Genomic DNA, 13,587 nt, shown 5'->3' with positions numbered 1-13,587 from the left:
CATCCTTTGCTCTCCCACAACTAATCCTTCAGCAAATCCAGTCTTTTTCCTCTTCAAGAGGTCACTGTGACTACCTCAACTACTCTTATCCTAGCCCAAGCCAAGATCATTTGCCTAAAATATTCCGATAGACTCGTTTCCCTGTCTCTACCCTTGCCCCACTAAGATCTACTTTTGCTCACAAGACCCATTTTACTTTTAATCACTCTCCACCCCACCCCTTCCACATACAAATAATTGATAAATTTACAAGTTTTGCTAATTATACCAAAAGCTAGGACTGCCACCACCAGGTAAATGCTCAGAGCAGGTTTTAGTGCTAGCCTTCTTTCTCAAAATCAATTTTCAATAGTTTTACTTTCACTGCCCAGCTCACTGTAGCCAGTCAACTACTCAAAAGACAATTTGTCTCAGGTTATATGCTGGATGCTCCTATATATAGTGGGCACTTTATGGAACAAAAGATGTTAAGTATAAAAATAAAACTGGGATTTACCAGAGTCCAGCAAGAATACTTTTATATAACTGAAGGAAAATAAGACACATATTGTGAAGACGAATCCACTGAAGATAATTTTTAAAAGATTTCTATAAACAATTGGCTCTTACATTCACATGAAAGACATTCATAATTGAAGTTTTAAAATTTTTATTTTATATACAAAGAGTATTGTTTCTGAGGAAGGCAGATATGCGTGATGACCCATTCAAGAAGTTCACACTTAGTCCAACTGCAAAAAAAAAAAAAAGGCAGATAGGAAATGAATTAATGCATAATGCTTTAAATATCCATTTTATTCTCAGGAAAAAAAAATGGCTCACTACAGAATGAGGTTTAAACTGGAAATCTGACCCACCCCAACTAGTTATGGAGATCTAAAGAACTTAAATATTTACTGAACACCTACTACAGGCTGCTCCAAAAATCTCAACAATTATATTTTAGACAGGGAATTTTAATACTGGTATACCCACTTCTACCATCAAAGAAATTTCCCGCTAGAAAAACACTACTACATAAAATGATCTTTAGCAAAAGCTCAGGATGGTCATTAAGTAGGTAACAAATTCTAACACTATTCTAAGGAACCGTTCATAAATTAACTCATTTAATCTTAACCTCTGAAAAATGGGACACAAAGTTACCGGGCTTGGGGCCATTCTCTGATCTACTACCTCCAACTAAGTTATTTGAACTTCCATAAAGTAACACTAAACATACTTCTTAAGTATTTGGTCAAAGCCAAAAGTTCAAGATACTTTGTTCCTGTCACAGAAATCTCACGTTAAACAACTTATATCCACTGTAACATTTCAACATAAGGACACCTAATTTTAACAAATACATTCTACTCGATATTTTTGAGTTCTTTCTAACTATGAATAAAAAGGTAGTGACTGTTATTTTGTATCTCAAAGAGCCAATAAGGAATTAGTTTTCACTTCTAGCATTTAAGTGATTTTTAGGAGCCAAGAAAGCTTCATCTATACATTAATTTCTACAACAAACCTGCAATTTATTTTTCACAGGCAAAAACTTAGCTTTGAGTGACTTGACCAAAGTCACACGACTAAGATTCAGATCTCTGAATCCTAAAAAGGTCTACCTGGCCCCAAACCTCAAGCTCATTCCACTGCACGACCCTATCCAACATTTCAGGGCAGCGGACAACGTATGTATTCTGCTGAAAATTAGCTAAATACGATTAGAGATTTAGTATTTAATTGTTTCTGAAAAGTAATTTTATGCAACATTATACATAGCACCTAAAACTGTCAGAAGTGGGTGAAAAGGAATGAGAAAGTCTCCTTTTAAGGCCTTCACCCCACACCCCCATTCTATTAACGTGACTGCCAAAACTCTCAACAGTATCATCCGCTAGCAAGGAAGGGCCCTGCTACCTCCAAGAGGAAAGCAGCGTTGGTCAAATGCCCACACCACGAACTACCCGCTCGTCGGCCCCTCACGGAAACAGGAGAGCACGGCGGCGGCGGCCGTACCTTAATGAAGCCGATGTCCTTCGCGTACTGGCGGAAACACTGGCGGCACATATTGAGGCCGTATTTCCGGATCAGACCGTGCCGGTTTGAGCAGACGCGGCTGCGAGGAAAGAGATGGCGTTACCGCAAGTCGCTGAAAGCAAAGTATTCGGCACTCGGGAGGCCACCACCCGCACTGCCTGCCGGTCTCCGCGGACCCATCACAGGCCGGCAATGGCGGCAGCCACAGCTACGATTCCGTCTCCCCCCGCCGCGCCGCCCGCGGGCTCCTCCACAGTACATTTCAAGCAGCGTCGCGCCCCAGAGCAACCCTTCCCTGAAGCTACATTCTGTTTCTCACCAAGAACGAGAACCCTGGCCGAATTTTCTCGGATGGCTCCAGTAGAGCTGCTGGTGCCCCATGTTGCTTTCTTGGCTGCAACGAAGCAAAAGGAAAGACGGGACGCACGCAGGCGCTCTTCAAAATTTTGAGACAGCCTACCCAGAAGGCAGTGCTGACAAAGGACGCGTGCGCAGTGTGGCTACGCTGTTTCGCGGATGTGAAGAGGAAGCTTGGCAATAATCTAGGCGGGCACAGCTGATGACGTCACCAACACCTCAGCCTCTAGTTTTCTCTTTCGCGAACTTCGCTCGCCGGGCGTGGTGGCGCGCGCCTGTAGTCCCAGCTACACGGGAGGCTGAGGCAGGAGGATCGCTTGAGCCCAGGAGTTCTGGGCTGTAGTGCGCTATGCCGATCGGGTGTCCGCACTAAGTTCGGCATCAATATGGTGACCTCCCGGGAGCGGGGGACCACCAGGTTGCCTAAGGAGGGGTGAACCGGCCCAGGTCGGAAACGGAGCAGGTCAAAACTCCCGTGCTGATCAGTAGTGGGATCGCGCCTGTGAATAGCCACTGCACTCCAGCCTGGGCAACATAGCGAGACCCCGTCTCTTTTGAATCCCCAGAAATGAGTTTTGAACCCTCAAGAAATAAATGATATCACTATCGTACCGTCTCTTCATCATCGTCTGAACCTTTTACATTCTTTTAATTAAAATTTTACACTTGGAAAAAGGATTTTTGCCTTAACTCAGTACTGACACCTACTGGGGTAAAATTACAAAATAACTTAAAATCAACTGCAATAACTAGGAGTCAACGGTAGGAGTTCCCGTTTTGTGAGACAAAATAGGTTTTCAAACTTTTTTTTAATTGACACACTGCTCCTAGAAATACACCTATACCATTCCAGAAGAATGACACGAGACTTAGTGTGTTTAATATTTAAATGTAGTTAGTTAAGTTTAAAGTAAGAAACAAGTAAATGCCCAGTATATGTTGCTTTGACCAGATGATTAGGTAATAAAATAACTAGTGAAAACCAAATGCCATCTAATAATCTGAAAAATGTCCCTAAAATCCACATGGTTATTTATAATGTCTTTAGCTAAACCTAAAATTGTACATGGCTCTGATATCAAAGCTTTAACTAGATCTATAAAATGTACCACAGGGTGCAATAATGCAGGAAACTTTACACAGGATTTCTTCTTTGTTGTTGTTTTTTGTTTTTGATTGTTTCTGGTCGAAAACAAGATGATGAAGGAAGGAGTCAAGCCAGAGATTTAAAAACCATATATGACTTGATCCTGCCCTCAAAACAAATATAGTGAGGAAAATAGGATTATCTCAGAGCCCTTCCTTCCAGTTTCAACTTTTTTGTTTTGTTTTGTTTTCAGTTTCAACTTTTACGACTCAATGATAGGGATACAACTAAGTTAGTAGGACAATTGCATTAGATGATACATGTGCTCATAGAACACAAAAGGAGCAAAGAAGAAAGAGATTAATTCCAGTGTGAGGTTCATTTGAGGAGCCTTTGAAGTAGACCTTAAGTGAAGAGTGGGGTTTTTACAGGCAGCACTTGATGGAAGGGAATGCATAGTGAGAGGAAGAGTTTGAGCCCAAGAATGGAGTTGGAAAAAGCTTGGAGAGGATGAACAACCTTGTGTAACTAGAGAGGAGGAAGCACAAAAGGCCTAGTGATAGATGACTGAAAGGGTATTTTAACTTAAAGCCTGATTGTGAAGGGTCCAATGTCAAGCTTCTACAGTTTGCCTGGAATTTATATCAGTCATAGATGTGTAGTTTCCAAAATCCATGTGCCTCTCCAAAGTTAATCACACATTTGCCCACCTATATCCTTCTCAGGCCTTTCCCAATTGGTCTCCGTAATTCTTAAAAGATTACAATGGTTCTGAGATCAATTCCATAAATATTTTCAATACTCTGATATATAATCCTCTGGGCCAAAAGAAGTGAACTCATTTAAAACTGTGGGGAAGAAAAGACAAACAAGAAGCAATTAGTTACACTTGAACAGTAACAATCTCTTAAACTATCTTGATATTCAACTAGTTCTTAATGTTTATTCTGGTCTTGAAAGTTACTCTTCTTGATGGAGATATTACAAAACTGCAGTTGAGAAGCTGTACTTCCTGCTCAGTCTTAAGATAATGTAGCACCATCTATCTCCACCGATGGAATTATCAATTTCTTTTTCAAAAAAAAAGCTGAGAATACAGTTTTAAAAGTCCATTTTAACCCAATGTTTGTAAAGAGCTTTTAGCTTAATCCTATACTCTTCTTACAGATTCCTATTACTCTTCTGTATTTGGCTTTTAAATTCTTCTTTTAAAACATATTTCCCCCTAATATAATACATACTGAGTTCTCTTTCTTTCTTTTCCTTCTTTCTGTCTTTCTTTCTTTTTTTCTTTCTTAAATACAATGAAATACAAAAAAGAAGAAATATGCCAAAATCTCCTAGCCCAGATAACCCCTATTAGTATACTCTTTTGGAAAAAAATAAAAGTAATACTTATAAGACTGAAACATTCTAATGGGACAGAGTATAGATATTATTTTTGAATTTAAGCACATTGGAATGATCTGTATGTTAAGACACCATTATTCAGATATCTCCTATTTTCTTCCTTAAATTATTCTCACAATTATTTGCGATTCTACATCCATAATTTGTTATTTAGAGACCTGACACCGCGCAGGCCGCCGGCACCATGAAGATCTGGACTTCGGAGCACGTCTTTGACCACCCATGGGAAACTGTTACAACAGCTGCAATGCAGAAATACCCAAACCCTATGAACCCGAGTGCGGTTGGAGTCGATGCATTGGACAGACACATAGATCCCTCTGGAAAGCTGCATAGCCATAGACTTCTCAGCACAGAGTGGGGACGGCCTTCCATTGTGAAATCTATTATTGGTGCAGCAAGAACCAAAACATATGTGCAAGAACATTCTGTAGTGGATCCCGTAGAGAAAACAATGGAAATTAAATCTACTAATATTTCATTTACAAATATGGTTTCAGTAGATGAGAGACATATACAAACCACTGCCTCAAGACCCAGAAAAAACTGTTTTGACTCAAGAAGCCATAATTACCGTGAAAGGAGTCAGTCTCGGCAGTTAACCTCGAAGGACTGATGGCAAGTACGATACCGTCAAATGCTAATAAAGGTCGAGAAGCAATGGAGTGGGTAATATATAAATTAAATGCTGAAACTGAGGGATTGACGGCTTCGGCAAGAGGGAGCATAAGGACACCAACAGCATTTGTGGAGAAATGATAATGAAAGTTGATAAACAACACCCAGTTCCCCAGGTCTCTGCAAGCTGGCAGTATATTTATTTGTTATTTAAAAAATACAACTATATTTTCGGTAGAATTTTTTTTTTTTTAATAAGCTGAAGAAAGACTATGTGACTTGATCAAAACCAAGAGGTGCAGTGTTTCTAAATAAAAGGGATGGGCTGAAATCAGTGTTGTCTGAAATGACTGCCTGATTTTGAGGATTCCAGTATTTATGTGAAAATTTAACAATTTTTGAAAAGTACTTGAAAATTGGTATTGGCTGATTAAACCTCCTTAAGGTAGAATTTTAAAGCTTTTCACACATTGGAACTCTACCTGGTTTTGGACCAACCCCAGAACCAAGCAGAGTGACCTCTTATATACCCATGACTACCCTGCTGCAACAAACTTGTAGAACTTGCATGAGGGAACTCACTTTTAAAGGAGAAACTGTATAGTTTTAAAAAGATATTGATTGTATAAAATAATTTGCTCTGCTATAAACCACCATTAAAAATCACAATGTTTTAATTTGGTACTTAACATTTTTGGAGTAAAAACTATCACGAAAGTAATAAATGACTCCAACAAAAATATACTTTATTGTGTTAAAGAGTACTGTATTGATTTGCCAAAGTTTTGTAACTTAGTAAAGGTATTACCTTCCTTAGATTTGTACTTTATGACTTAGTATGCTGTATCGTGGGCCGGTTATGTTAACTGAAAAAGTCATTGCCAGAATTTTGCAGCACTCTAAACTTAAACAGAAGAACAGCTGTTCACATCTTTTAGCATTTCACATTTGCCTAACTTATAAATTGCCATGTGTCAAAATCATCGTTCTGTAATTGCTAAAGCATGATATGCCAGGTTATTTGAATCTAATTACTTTTTGAAGTTAATTATGACCACAAAACATCTTTTTTACGTGAAGAGCTGTACATCATTTGAAATTACTCAAATGATGTCTTGATCTGAAGCATAAATTCCAGAATGTTTTTAATAATACCGTGTCACTGCGGGGGATGGGGGCCGTGGAGAAGAAAAAAGAATAATAGGGTGAAAAAAAAGCATTGACCTAAACTAACCAGTAGGTGAATTGCTTTGCAGCTTTTATTTATGGGAAATCCTTGCTTTGGATGCCAGAGGGCAGCTGCAGTCTGAAAACTAATCCAGTAAATGTATTTTGTTTTGTATTTTGTAGCAGGCAATTAATTATCCACCACTAAATAAATAAGAATATCTTTGATACTGGGAAATGTTGCATACAGAGTATTTTTGTTAAAAGGTGATGAGCTCTTGCCTTTATTTCACAGTACTTAAAGTGATAAACTTCTAGTCAGGTTTCCTATAAAAGAAACCAGTTAATATATGTACATAAACCACAAAAATAGTATAATAAACTATTTGAAAATTATTGTTTTTCTACTTAAAATATTGTTTAGCTTGAGATTTCTTAGGACATTTGTAAAAGCAAGTTAAAGCCAATAAGATTTTTGGTCATTTTTTGTAACCGGAGATGGTTTTTACAATTAAAATAACATTTCAACTAAACAAAACATTGCTAAATATTGATATTTAATAAGTTGCCTTGTATAATTTCTGAAAATTATACTTGTTCTGAAAAGTGTAAGAATACCCTAATGATAAAGATTTCTAAACAAAATTTTATCCTGTTTGATTTTTTTACTCTGATCTAACGACAAAATTCTATAAATTTTCATTTTCCAGTGTAGTTACTTTTAGTTAAGTAGCTAGTAGTTAATGGCTTTTACCTGTTAAAATATAAATAACATAGCAAGCATCTGAGAGGACTAAACTGGAATAAGGTGTTCATGGGTTAGAATTAGACTCGGACTATGGAGTATATTATCCAATTTAATATTAAAGATGGATCTTAAATGAATTAAGAAAAACCTTCTTGTTAATAAAAGCTTCCTTTTAACTAAAAATAAATAAATAAAATGCAGAGTTGAGCTCCAGGGAATCCCAAAGATCAGGTACTAAGTGGGAACTGAAAACCATAGAGACTCCTCTGGGGAGATTTGTCCGTCTAGGTAATAGGACCTGGATTCCAAGGGGAAAAGAGACAAGGCTTTGGGTAACTGTATTTAATTAAATTGTGGAGTGGAAATCCATGAATATTTTTGGGAAGAATTAAGCACAACATATGAGACTTAAGTTCTAGCACGATTTGTTCTAACAATGACTATCTATGAGGTCACAGGCAAATCCCTTTACTCTTTTCAGCTTCCATTCCCCTCGTATAAAATGAGAGAACTGAATTAGAATATCTGTAAATTATGTTTCAGCTCAACATTTTAGGATTCTGTGATGAGAGACACCTTTGAAAATTTAATTTGACAACAGTGTGGATGGTGGATTATTGTATTAGCCTCGTAACTGGTATTGCTGCCTCTAGGCTTGCTTTAACTGCAAATTAATCCCTTCACTGACCACAGTAGCCTTTCTTAAACAGGTCTAAATTTTATCCCCTGCTTGAACATTTTCAATCGTGTTCCAGAATTTTCAGGATGTTAAAAAGCCTTAGTTTAGCAAAAAAATTGTTTTCATCATCTGCCTGCTTTATACTCCTCTAATGTTCTCATCTAACATTTCTCCCATTATAGTATAATTATTGGTTTATTGGTCTCTTCTAAACAATGTAAACTCATCTTTGCCTTTTTTTATTTGAACAAGAAGTTTATTTAAACAGCAAGACGCTTGACTTGAAGGGAAAACTGTCTAGGATTCATTTCTTTTAGAGTAATTTAAAGACAGATTGCCCTACTTGTAACAGCTACATACAAAAAAGTTATAAAATTGTCCTTGGTTTTACAATGATAAATGAAAAGCATTAAAATTCTCCCATCAAACAAGGTATGCAAGGATTTTTATGTTGTTCTTTTTTTGCTAAACAGTGAGAGCAAAATAACTTACTGAAATATAAAGGCAAGAGCTGAATGAGCATGCCACTAATGGAGAAAAGGGGGTATTTTCACAGAACCAGTATTTTTCCCCAACCCATCTCCATTTGATGTCGGTCAAAACATACCATTGGCCATTTACTTTAAAAAAAAAGTGCACTATGCTTGTGCAAATACACCAGTTACTTTATGTACAATAAAGGAAGGGGGAAGGGGAAAATGAAAGAATAGAGAAAACTATACTGTAGTAGTCAGGATGTGGTGGAACCAAATTGCGGTTTTCTAATTGAGAATGTCTTGGTCTGGAGGAACAGAATTCTGGAATAAAGTAGCAGGTTCCCTTTTCTAGTAGACACCTCCTGCCTGCTGCTGGAACACACCAATTGTATCTTCAGCCTCCATTTCCAACTGTGCAGGTGTGTCTGTTTCATTGATTGGCTGCCCATCAAATTGGAATCTGATCTGCCTCATTGACATACCCTGTTGTTCACAATAGGCTTTCAATAGCTTACTAAGTGGTGTATGACTCTTAATATTAAACTGCACCACAGAACCGTCCTGCCCCGCCACCTTCAAATTAATATGATCATTGTTCTCAGTCTTGACTCCTTCCTTGGACTTTTCATCAGCCATGGCGAGCACCAGAGTCTCCTCAGCTGCCGCTTCACTAAAGAGGTGCAGGTCCGCATCAAAAGAGCACACAAGCAGCACCAGGAGTGGCAGAAGAAGGAGGTGGCAGCGGTGGAGGAGGGAGAGCACCTTTGCCTTTTAGACATCTAGCACAGGTGCTGGCATACAGCAAGAACACCATAAATATTAAATGAATGAATAAGTGTACTGAAGTAAGAAGACCTGGTAGGTTTAGAAATAATTCTGGAGGGAAGTAATGCAGCTCTGAACTGACATGGCAATACTAAGAAGGGGAAGCTGGGTATTAATTAGGAAATCATAGTGGAAACACAACCCATAAAACATGATCAAAGAGTGTCAACAGGGAAAAGGGAAACCACACTCCATCTCAGATGGGACTTGAACCCACGATCCCTGACTTTAGGAAGGACCTCAAACCCACTATCTTTGGGCTTCCCTGGTGGCGCAGTGGTTGAGAATCTGCCTGCCAATGCAGGGGGACACGGGTTCGAGCCCTGGTCTGGGAAGATCCCACATGCCGCGGAGCAACTAGGCCCGTGAGCCACAACTACTGAGCCTGCGCGTCTGGAGCCTGTGCTCCGCAACAAGAGAGGCCGCGATAGTGAGAGGCCCGCGCACCGCGATGAAGAGTGGTCCCCACTCGCCGCAACTGGAGAAAGCCCTCGCACAGAAACGAAGACCCAACACACCCAAAAATAAATACATAAAAAAAAAAAAAAAAAAAGACAAATAACCCCATTTAAAGACAGACAAAAGATTTGAACAAACACGTCTCAAAAGAAGACATATGAATGGCCAATAGGCACAGAAAAGAAGATAATCAACATCATTAGTCATCATTAGGAAGTATAAAATAACACCTTATACACCCACCAGAAAAAAAAAAAAAAAAGGGCTTCCCTGGTGGCGCAGTGGTTGAGAGTCTGCCTGCCAATGCAGGGGAGACGGGCTCGAGCCCTGGTCTGGGAAGATCCCACATGCCGCGGAGCAACTAGGCCCGTGAGCCACAACTACTGAGCCTGCGCGTCTGGAGCCTGTGCTCCGCAACAAGAGAGGCCGCGATAGTGAGAGGCCTGCGCACCGCGATGAAGAGTGGCCCCCGCTTGCCAGAACTAGAGAAAGCCCTCGCACAGAAACGAAGACCCAACACAGCCAGAAATGAATAAATAAATAAATAAATTTATTAAAAAAAAAAAAACAACCCACTATCTTTTCATTGAAACCACTCACCTAGTATAGGACTTACTGAAGCTCAGGTTCTTTTGTCTCGTTGCAGAAAAGGCAAAATGGCAGGCGAAGAGTGAGTTTATTAGCATACATAGGATGCTTGTGAGAGATACAAACAGGCAGGCAAGGCAGCCCCAAGAACAAAGAGGGCTATATTTTTATAATCAAACAAAACGTGGGGAGGGGAGAAGACCACCTTCTTCCTCACTTTTTGGTAGATGTCAAGGTGATAGGGACAGAGTAACAAAGTAGGTAATTAAATAGTTAATCCCACTAGGGGATTGTAAGTAGATAAAAAAGTGTCGGAGACCCCTGTAAGTTAATGATTACTCAAGAAAGCAGGTTTGCTTAACCACAAAACCAAGCAGGCTTGCTTAGCAATAAAACCATGCAAGAGAAGCATGAGGCATGTCCCAAAACAATAAAACAATGGTGGTATGAGACCCACATCCTGTCCAGTGAACTCAGTAAGTTATTGATTCCTAGGACATGCTCCTCTGGGCACATTAAAAACAAAAATATAAAGAAAGGGTGACATTATACTGAAACCTGAAATGATTTAACCATTTTTAGCATATGTTACCACCTTTTTGCTTATTTCCATTGTGCCATGACAGTCCTGGCTTGACCATGAAGGGACAAGAAAAGTCCCCCAGCCGACATGGAGGAGGAACTGATGATGAAAGTGTGACGTCTACTCAGGAATGAGGAAGACGGTGGTCTTCCCCACCCCCAACTTTTCCTTTGATTATAAAACCAGAGCCCACTAAGTTCTCGGGGTGCAGCACCCTCTCTCCCTCCTGCTTATAAGCCTCACACGCATCCTATTCTAATAAATCACTTCTTATCTATCACTTTGCCTCTCTCTGAATTCTTTCTTCCATGAGACATGAAGAACTGGAGCTCCTCGGAGCCCCCTAGCGGTTTCAAAGGCTTACATCGTAAATTCCTCCTTCCTCCTATATGGTCTAATCGGGATGGTCATGGCACTATTTAAGTCAAATATATATTAGCAAAAGGGTGGTAACATATACTAAAATATGGTCATTCATCTCAGGTTTTGGTATAATGTCCCCTTTCACCTACTTTCCCCTTTCACCTATATTCCCGTCTTGGCTACATGCAGAAATGCAATCCTTCAAGGACCACTAACTCCCTGACTTCATGTGACAAGATTCAGACTCCATATCTATTGTCTTGTGTTTTAACTATCAGGGTTTGTGGCTTGAGTGTGCCTGGCACTTGGATGCATCTGGTCTTCCTTCAAGTTAAGAGTAGATTGTTGCTAGATAACTGGATTCTTTTCTTGAGTGGTCATTAGCTTAGAACAGTCTCCCAAACTCCCTTAAAATTTCCTTTCTGTCTTTAATCCCCTGGTGAGATTTCTAAACTATTTAATTATCCTACTCTATCCCTATCAAAAGCAGCACTATAAAGGTCTAATTCTTAGGTGTATATTTGTTAACTATATAGCTTTATTTAGTTTTTTAAAAATTTTATTTATTTATGTATGTCTGCATTGGGTCTTTGTCGCTGTGCGCGGGCTTTCTCCAGTTGCGGCAAGCGGGGGCTACTCTTCGTTGCGGTGCGCAGTCTTATTGCGGTGGCTTCTCCTGTTGCAGAGCATGGGCTCTAGGTGTGCGGGCTTCAGTAGTTGTGGCGTGCAGGCTCTAGAACACAGGTTCAGTATTTGTGGCACACGGGCTTAGCAGATCCTCGGCATGTGGGATCTTCCCTGACCAGGGTTCTAACCCCGTGTCCCCTGCATGGTCAGGCGGATTCTAAACCACTGCGCCACCAGGGAAGTCCCAGGTTTATTTAGTTTAGATGAAATTTACCATTAAAAAAACCTCCAAGATCTGGTCCCAACGTGCTAGGGCAGACAAGTCTACACTGTCCATAGACTGTGTCCTCTCTAAGAACATGATGACATTATGACTTTACTAGCTTGAACCCAGCTGAGCTACAAACCTGAGTAAAGTTTACTGTGGGCACAAATTCGGGAAGCCAGAGATATTCAATTATCTGTTGAATGCCTGGTATGCACAGAAACCTGGAGAAATAAAATAAATGAAAAGTAATTTTAGGGAATTCCCTGGCGGTCCAGTGGTTAGGACTCAGGTGCTCTCACTGGCAGGGGCAGGGGTTTGATCCCTGGTCGGGGAACTCCCATAAGCCATGCAGCGTGGCCAAAAAATAAATAAAATAAAATTACAACAGTTTGTCCAACATTTAAAATGTTCCCAGCTCCCAACTTTTTCTATAGGTTCGGAGGTATATTTTAACATACTTGTTTATGCAGGTGTTTTACTATTTTCATCTATGTTATTACCCACTCAAAGAACAAAAAATAGGTAATTCCTATAAAGTCCAATTTCTTTGAAAATTCTAGGGTGTCGTTTTAGCTCAATCCTTTTTGTCTCTAGCCATAAGATTAACTGTTGGTAAATGCTGAGTAGTGCTTTCACGCTCTACAAGCAAGAATACTAAATAGGAAAAAAAGTAATTTTTTACTACCTTATCACCACTTTTCACGAGCCAACTTCGTTTTTCAGAAGATAATCAACGGATAACCCTCTAGGTTCAAACTGTTGTACACAGAGACGCTCATTCAAGAATAAATCATTATATTGTCACTAGTTTTGGACGCCATTTCACACTTGTGAAAGTATATCTTAGACAAAATGGAATATTTAATACAAGTCTGGGACCAGCGAGAGGCGAGCACGCAAAATTTAAGTGGGCGAGACTACTACCACCCTAAGTGTGAGCGACTCCCTCGCCCCACCCAGGGCCTGGCCCTTCTTTAATAAATGGAATAAGGAGTCCGAAGGGTATGTATCTGGGGTCTGGACGGTCTTTCCAAGCCTTAGATGCAGTTAAGCCAGCCACTCCATCCAACCCACTAGCGGTAGCAAAGTGGGAATTTGTTCAACAGGAATTGCCAAGTCAAATATTGTCATATCAAGTTCCCTTCTGACGTGGCAGGTGTCGCCTCCGGAGCACCAAAAACAAAACAAAACACCAGCCCATCAGCGCCCGGAAATGTCTCGCCCCAACTGGCACTAGGCAACTCGCAAAGGGCCGAAGGTATCTAGGCAAAAAGGCTTCCCCGGTAACATAGGAGCTGATGCCTTTCCTT

General features: G+C 39.9%; 2 protein-coding genes and 1 pseudogene across 2 annotated transcripts; 1 reads left to right on the top strand and 2 right to left on the bottom strand.

The window, feature by feature from the left end:
- Positions 1-632: 632 nt before the first annotated feature.
- On the bottom strand, positions 633-2,504 carry RPS29 (ribosomal protein S29). Its single transcript, XM_068531034.1, has 3 exons — positions 2,342-2,504; positions 2,002-2,101; positions 633-731 (listed from the first exon to the last, which is right to left on the bottom strand). Exons 1-3 carry the CDS (start codon positions 2,401-2,403, stop codon positions 723-725), a joined length of 171 nt encoding a protein of 56 aa, XP_068387135.1. The 5' UTR covers positions 2,404-2,504; the 3' UTR covers positions 633-722.
- A 2,535-nt stretch (positions 2,505-5,039) lies between these two features.
- LOC137754961 (PRELI domain containing protein 3B pseudogene) lies at positions 5,040-5,635 on the top strand (annotated as a pseudogene).
- Positions 5,636-8,912: 3,277 nt separating this feature from the next.
- LOC137754873 (small ubiquitin-related modifier 2-like) lies at positions 8,913-9,200 on the bottom strand. Its single transcript, XM_068530840.1, has 2 exons — positions 9,047-9,200; positions 8,913-8,989 (listed from the first exon to the last, which is right to left on the bottom strand). The coding sequence occupies exons 1-2, from the start codon at positions 9,198-9,200 to the stop codon at positions 8,913-8,915; spliced, it is 231 nt and encodes a 76-aa protein (XP_068386941.1).
- Between the last annotated feature and the right edge of the window lie 4,387 nt (positions 9,201-13,587).

Source organism: Eschrichtius robustus, chromosome 1, assembly GCF_028021215.1.
Source record: "Eschrichtius robustus isolate mEscRob2 chromosome 1, mEscRob2.pri, whole genome shotgun sequence".
Lineage (NCBI taxonomy): Eukaryota > Metazoa > Chordata > Mammalia > Artiodactyla > Eschrichtiidae > Eschrichtius > Eschrichtius robustus.
The sequence above is the reverse complement of the archived record's forward strand: the minus strand, read 5'-3'. Positions and strand labels throughout refer to the sequence as shown.

Coding starts and splice junctions, on each gene's coding strand:
- RPS29 (XM_068531034.1), bottom strand. CDS start 2,403: ATGGGGCACCAGCAGCTCTACTGGAGCCATCCGAGAAAATTCGGCCAG. Junction 2,102..2,341: donor GGCCAGGGTTCTCGTTCTTG/GTGAGAAACAGA, acceptor CTTTCCTCGCAG/CCGCGTCTGCTCAAACCGGC.
- LOC137754873 (XM_068530840.1), bottom strand. CDS start 9,200: ATGGCTGATGAAAAGTCCAAGGAAGGAGTCAAGACTGAGAACAATGAT. Junction 8,990..9,046: donor AGCCTATTGTGAACAACAGG/GTATGTCAATGA, acceptor TCAATGAAACAG/ACACACCTGCACAGTTGGAA.